At 27.0% G+C, this 7,498-nt stretch overlaps 1 protein-coding gene across 1 annotated transcript in view; it reads right to left on the bottom strand.

Moving 5' to 3' along the window:
- LOC107448216 (A-kinase anchoring protein pkaap) overlaps window positions 1–7,092 on the bottom strand; it is a 32,447-nt gene extending 25,355 nt beyond the window's left edge. Inside the window, exons 1-3 of the mRNA XM_043052699.2 lie at window positions 6,793–7,092; window positions 4,678–4,827; window positions 1,262–1,939 (exon numbers count right to left, since the gene is read on the bottom strand). Of these exons, the coding sequence (XP_042908633.1) occupies window positions 1,262–1,939; window positions 4,678–4,827; window positions 6,793–6,826 (862 nt within the window). The 5' untranslated portion in view covers window positions 6,827–7,092. The remainder of the gene's footprint in view (window positions 1–1,261; window positions 1,940–4,677; window positions 4,828–6,792) is intronic.
- Window positions 7,093–7,498: the final 406 nt, after the last annotated feature.

Here is a 7,498-nt window from a genome sequence, read left to right as displayed (position 1 = left end):
TTAAATTAAGACTGCTTATACCTTATAAACGATAAAGAAGTGCAAATATTTCATTCTGTATCTACACACATTTTTTCAATAAATATTTTAAGTAAGATTTGTACATCTTAGTCAATTTATTTAATATCTTTCTTTAGCAAAACATATATATTTTCAAATTTATAAATTGATTTAAATTAATATGCGTATGAAGTCTTGATAGAAATCTGACTTTCTGTGCCTTAAAGTAAATGAAATTCAAAAATACTATATCGCGATACATCGCTATATCGCGATGCAAAACTGACGATATATCACGATATCTAATTTCTAATATCGCCCAGTCCTAATTATAATTAAAGAAATATATTTTTCCAAGTCTATTCGTGTTTTTTTAATTTTTAGAAATCTCACTTAACTTTTTGAAATCTCACCATGTTTTTGAGAAAGGGTGAGAAATTCTCTCCCATTTTTTTTTCTGTAAAGAAAACACTGATTTTATTATCATTGCAACTGTATCAATCTCATCTAAATGTGTAAACCAGGGTATGTAGCCAGATTTTTCAACAAAAAATAAGCACCTTTTAAGTACTCTTTAAGCACTCAAAAAATATCTTTTAAAGTTCTTAATTCATAAACATAAAATCAATCAAATTCAAAGAATATTTTTAAAAACTTTACATAATCACAATAAAATAACTAATTTCTGATAAATATTGCACAGAAAATTGTGAAAATCATGTATTTTTTGTAATTTAGAGCGATAATCGACAAGGTAAAGAAAAAAGTTTTTTTTAAACGATAGAAAATTAAATACGATTTACAAACCCCGAATAAAAAAAGCACCTTTAAGGGCTTTTAAAAAACGTAAATAAAAAATAAGCACCTTTTAAAAATGATACACACCCTGGTAAACTCATTTAAGGTGGCAGTTATACTGTTTCTTTCCAAAATTAAATTATGCGAATTTTGTTTCAAGTGTCAGCAAACTTTTTGAACAATTAAAACAGGATTCTGATTGCTTAATTTTTTTTTTTTTAAAAAACCGTTATTATCATAAGGGCAGCATTAGTGACAGGAAAATTAAAACAAGATGATACATACAGAAAACTGTAAAAGGTAGGAATGACTGATCGAGTTTCGACTGTATTTAAAACAGTAAGTTTGCAAGATTCTTAAAATTTGATATCTAAGAAATAGCAACATTAATAATAATAATGTACATAAAAATATTTAGAGCTATTACATCACAGTGTTAAAAGAGAAAAATAAAATTGCTTACTAGTTTCTAATTTCACAAGACCTTCTTTTAAGACATCAGAACTTTGTTCTTTATTCATCACATCTGTTTCTTGCACACAAGACTCACACAATGTTTCAATATTATTTACATCAGGTTTATTGTCATCAATAAAGTCTACACAAGAAATTTCAGAGCTGGAAAAATGCTCCTTGCATTTAACTTCACAACCGGAATCAACTGAAAGATGCTGCGTCACTGACTTATATTTGATTGAGTTATCACATACATTTTCTCTGACACCGAGAGAAACATTTTTATTTACATTAGCATCACCAGAATTTGCACCTATACTTAAACCATTTTGCTTATGGTAAGTTGAAGTTAGGGAGTTTTTCGTTTGACTAGACAAGTGGAAGACTTCTTCAGATTTGTCTGATGTATAGCCACTACTTCCACTGCCAGATGAATTTGCAGCACAAACATTGGGATCACAGGGTATTTGAGGAACTGGCTGTTTAAGAGTCTTTCTCTTGGTCTCCAGAGATACTTTAAAACTTTCTGCTTCAAGCCAAAACTTGATTAAATGTTTTGCTGCCTTTGCATCCATAAATTGAATAAAATAGGCAAGAGCAGCATTATCATTTAGGACTTCTTCCAAATCCTTAGAAAGTCTGGATTTAGTTTTCATAGGCAAAGAATCTTCATAAGTGGCCTCAGCTTAAAAATAAATTGATTAAATCAATATAAAAAGCAATTACACATATGGATATTTTACAATTCAACAGTAAGATATGTAAATTATTATTTTTCTTTAAACTTCAATAAAAACAGTAGGTTCTTTCTTCCCTTTCTAAATTTAAATGTCTAAAATTCCAGATATTAGATAATTGAAACTATTATTTAATTTCCTTAGATTCAAAGGAAAAATTAGTGCACAGGTTCACTATTATGGTAAGAAATAAAGATAGGAAAATACAAGGGAAAATAATAAAGAAATTTATATTAGTGATATAATAAATGGAACATGGGAGTTATTAGTTAAAAGGTAAGCTTATCATAAAAATCTTAAACATAGCTAGAACTAAAAAGAAAATATTACCATATATACAAGCAAAAAAGTAGACTTTTACACCGATAATAAAGTCAGACATCCATTAATTGTAAATTATCGGCATTTATAAACAATGAAATTGACATGAATTACTCTATATCAATTTACCATTTTCTAGAACTATTTTAAATTTTAATATCTTACACGTAGTTAATTTTGCATTTTCTCTCATCATATTTTCTCTACATAGAGGGTTCTTTTTTAAAACAATCCCTTAAATTACATCCAGAAAAAAAATTAAGAATAAAAAAAATCTAGAAAATTTATTCTAGAGCATTTAAAAAAATATAACACAATGAAAACTGTCATAAAATATTCTATAAAGTTACAAATTTAAAAATCCAAGAACATTATCTGTGTCGGATTCAATAACAATAGCAGTGTCATCATACAGATCCCACTTTGCAAAGGATTCTACTTCATCATTATCTGCTGAGTCCCACAAAAAATTGCCTTCACTCCCGGCAGCAGAATTCGGATTTTCTACATGTTAATACATCTTAATTTAAAGGGGTTTTTCATAGCAGAGATATAATAAATAGTGATTTGGTCGAATACTGTATATGCAGCCAAAAAAAATCGGCAGAATAGTACATTTTTTTTTAATAAAACTACTAATAAACATTATTTTTAATACATAAATAAGTTTAGTCATTATTGAAAATTAATCCAAAGTTAGCAATATCTCGATATGATATGAGGTAAAGGAAAAGAAAACTATAATAGAAATATTTAAGATAATTAGAAATATTATGAGAAATAAAATAAAAAAGAAACTGCTATTAAGAAAAAAAGGTTGTAAAGTTGAAATAAAGACAAAAGGGAAATAAAATCTCCTCTTAGTTCTTAAAACGAAGCTTTAATTGCTAAATACAATATTTTCTAAAAAAAATCTCCATAAAAAGTTAAAAAAGATATAGTCTACCAGAAACACTTTTAAAAATGCAGTAGTATCATAAAAATTCCATAAAAAAAAAAAAAAAGGATTACATACAAAATCAAAATAGACAAAATAAAAACAATCTTAATTTTTGAAATAAATTCTTAAAGCTAAACATCTCAGTTTTCCAATCACCATATTTTGAAGAAAAAGTGGAGTATAAAATTTAATAGAAACCTTCTTAATTGCCGTTTCATAATGAAAACATTTCTAAAAACAAAAGTTTTTAAAAAAGGAAAAGCTAGATAGAAACTATAACAAAAATCCTTCTTAATTCTCAAACAAAAAATTCTAAACATTAAAAAGCTCAGTAAGTGATCATAAAAGAACAATGTTCATTAGAACTTTTTAAAAAAAGCTGCCATAATAAAAGTGCTGATAAAAAAAGCAAAAGAGAAATAGAAAAAAAAAAAAAAAATTGTTCTTAGTTCTGAGTTGTAACTTTAACATTCAGAATCACACTTTCCTAGGATACCAGCTATCTAACCATGCAGGGAAAAGTGATAGCAAAAGAATTAAGTCTATAAGAAAGGCTCTGTTAAAATGCTGTGCTGTAATTGAAACAGAAAAATGAACCAAACAAAAAAAAAGTTATCAATTATTTAAAAAAAATCAACAGAACAAAACTTACACTATTAAGTAATCTAGTTTCAATTCTTTAAGTTTTGCTTTCCCAATTGTCTTTCAGAACATAAATTAACAAGTTTTAGAACTTAACAAATATATGTAAAAAGTATTTATAATCATGCATAGTAAAAAATATGAGTTTAGATTATTCTTCAGTAAATCTACTCAAATTCCCACATAAAAACTTAGTAGAAAAATACATTTCCCAAAAATACTTTGCTGAATATTTAGCGAAGTATTCGGTCATATATTTGGCAAGAGGGCAGAACATCGAATAGTGGTCAATTATTCGTTACTTCATAGTATCTATATTTGCGGGCAAATGTATCATATCCAAAGAGAACAATATGAAATATTTTTCATGTGAAGAAAATTTGTATGCTTCATTTTTTTTTTAAATTTTAAGAAACATTTATATTTGGTTATTTTAAACGGTTAAGCTCATACACTCAACATACAGAAATTTCCAATTTTCAAATCAAAAATAAGGGGTTGACTTATACACCAGAATATACAGTAACAAATATTTCAGTAGAAAAAGAAAAAGCCACAATATATAGCATGTTTTTTTAAAGATTAGAACAGTGGTTTTGAAATTATATTACCTAACACTAGGATCATTGCTAATAGTCATTTCTTTAGTTGAAAAATCAATAGTTTGAATAATCATAAATACTATTAAATTAAAACTGCCGACAATAAAACTAATTAAGTACTTTATTATTTAAAAAAAGATATAATATATCAAAATTAACGCTAAATTAAAGTAAAAATTACCAAAAGCCAGAGGATGTGGTCTGTCTTCCAGGTCAATGCTTGAAAATGATCCAGAATCAGATGTCTTATCAGAGTTCTTAGCACTATGTAAAGATTGTGATCGACCTTGTCCATATACAGATATGGAACTAGTTCTGGGTAAGACAGAATCTGCAAAATTATCAAAGATTATTAATAAAATTTCATTACAAATAAGCTTATCAAATACAATATAATTGATTCGACTGATTAACTACAGAATGACTTACTTAAGATTTTCTTAAATACATTGATATTCAATAATTATTTTAAATACTCTTAATTGTAGGGCAAATTCTAATATGGCTGCTGTTTTCAGGTAAAAATAAAGAAAACTTCAACTCTTAGATTCTGAAAATCTATGATTATTAATACGAGAAAAAGATATCGAAATATCCATAAATGACTAGAGAGAATATGATATAATGTGAAAAGAATACAACGTTGAAATATGATCAATTATTTGTCCAAGGCGTAAAATATTAATTCTAGAAAGCATAACCTAAGTCTATTTTTTTGTTTTTGTCCAGAATATTTTTCTTAATTATAAGCATTAAAAGAAGATAAAAAAGTTCACAGATTTACTAATATTTTGAATGATAAAGATCGGAAAAGAAAAATGAAAGTGATAAAAAGACTTAGGATAAAAATCAAATAAATTAAGTAAAAATTATGGAGTAATCTCTAATTTATTATGTGAAGTTAAAATCTAATTGAACACTGTTAGAACAGCTTCATACTATAGGGGAGATTAGGTATGTTGGATGGGGCTTAGCAATTATATATTTTTGTATATTTTTTTCATTAACATTTTGCACAAATCCGATTAAAGAATCACATGGCTCAGATCAAAAACATTTATTTCAGTATTAATAAATTTTTTGAACTTTACTACTTTGGTTTCAAAAATTTGCTTTTATAAGAATAGAACAATAAATTGCAATTATTTAAAAAGATTGGATCTTTAATTTAATTATTACTCTTGCTGATATTTATACACATAAGTAGAGAAATTATTGAGATCTATTGTGAAAAACAAAATATGGGATACATTGGTCCACTAAGAACATGTGATATGTTGGTCCACTAAGAACATGGGGTTTGTAGAATTAGAACAGTTTGGACCATCACAAAAAGAGTTATACTATTATATACACCTAAAAATGATTATTATTATTATTTTTTTTTTTTGGAAGTAGGAACATCATCCCAATATTCTTTTTTAAAAATTTGATTTACAGAAGTCTGATGTAAAGAAGAACAAAATTTAAAACAAAAGCTAACACATATTTCAAAAAATAATACTTAAAAAATTTACTTAAAATTAATTTTTTCTACAAATATTCATTTCATTAACAAAAATTACATTTAACGTTTTATTCATTTTAAATAATAAAATTTGNATCCCAATATTCTTTTTTAAAAATTTGATTTACAAAAGTCTAATGTAAAGAATAACAAAATTTAAAACAAAAGCTAACACATATTTCAAAAAATAATACTTTAAAGAATTATACTTAAAATTAATTTTTTCTACAAATATTCATTTCATTAACAAAAATTACATTTAACTAGTTTTATTCATTTTAAATAATAAAATTTGTCCGAAATGTTGCTTTTTATCTTTTGTTAATCTGGAAGAAAACTTATTATAATTCTAAAGATAACTGGCGGAAAAAGACATACAGAAAATCTTACCTTACCTACGCACCTAAAAATTACACAAAAAATTTGAATTTTTCAGAAAAGAATTCATTAATTTTAAACGTTAATGTTTTTCAGGCATTACAAGTAAAATAAAATTACTGCTTCGATAGATCATCGAAGTTTTTTTTAAAACAAAATTACGAAACTTCATACTTTTCTCGCCAGCTATTCTCTTAAGATATTTAAATAATAAATTAAATAGTATTACAATGAGCTCACAAAGAAGAATAAAAAAATATCGTTTAAAATATGCAACTTAGTATTCATTTTTAATGTAAAACATTGACAGATTAAAAAATCGTGACCATAAAAGGGGCAGTGTTTTTGATAAATCAGTTGAAAACGTTCAGAAAAAGAACTTTCTTTTCCTCGGTGTTCAACTATACTGACCTGCTCTATTCTTTTTTCGGCGAAAAAAAGACATTCTGATATTGTCTTAAAGCTTTTCATTGCATAATATGCAGTAATGTTTAATCTTTAACTAATTCACTCCAACACACTTTGAAAAAGCAATTACTTTCATAAATGTATGAAAGTAATCAGAATCTAAATTATATAATGGAACGTTATAACTTCTCTTTTTCATTTCAATATTTATAAACTTTTTTATAGACTTTATTAAAAAACAAAACTATTTTGTTGTCAATCAGAATTTCTAGTTAAAGCATCAAATAAAAAATATTTACATTGAGTTTGGAGTTTAGTTGTCTTTACGCTTATTTCTAATTCAGTTTTATATTTTGGGATATTCTTAAGGTTTATTTTCACTAGAAGCAATCTTCCCTTCGGTGATCTGCTGGGAACCGTGTCAACAATCAGTCAATTGTTGTTTGTTGTTAATTTACGTCACACTAGAGCTGCACAATGGGCTATTGGCGACGGTCTGGGAAACATCCCGGTGGATGATCCGAAGACATGCCATCACAATTTTGATCCTCTGCGGAGGGGATGGCACCCCCGCTTCGGTAGCCCGACGACCTGCGCGCGAAGTCGAGCACTTTACGGTAGCACAGTTTAACGAGGACCAATACCGCACACCCTCGGTCCCTACGCAGACTGATCCAAGTGGTCACCCACCCGCACACTGACCGTAGCC

Source organism: Parasteatoda tepidariorum, chromosome 9 (assembly GCF_043381705.1).
Source record: "Parasteatoda tepidariorum isolate YZ-2023 chromosome 9, CAS_Ptep_4.0, whole genome shotgun sequence".
Taxonomy (NCBI): domain Eukaryota; kingdom Metazoa; phylum Arthropoda; class Arachnida; order Araneae; family Theridiidae; genus Parasteatoda; species Parasteatoda tepidariorum.
This window is presented reverse-complemented; position numbering and strand designations above follow the sequence as displayed.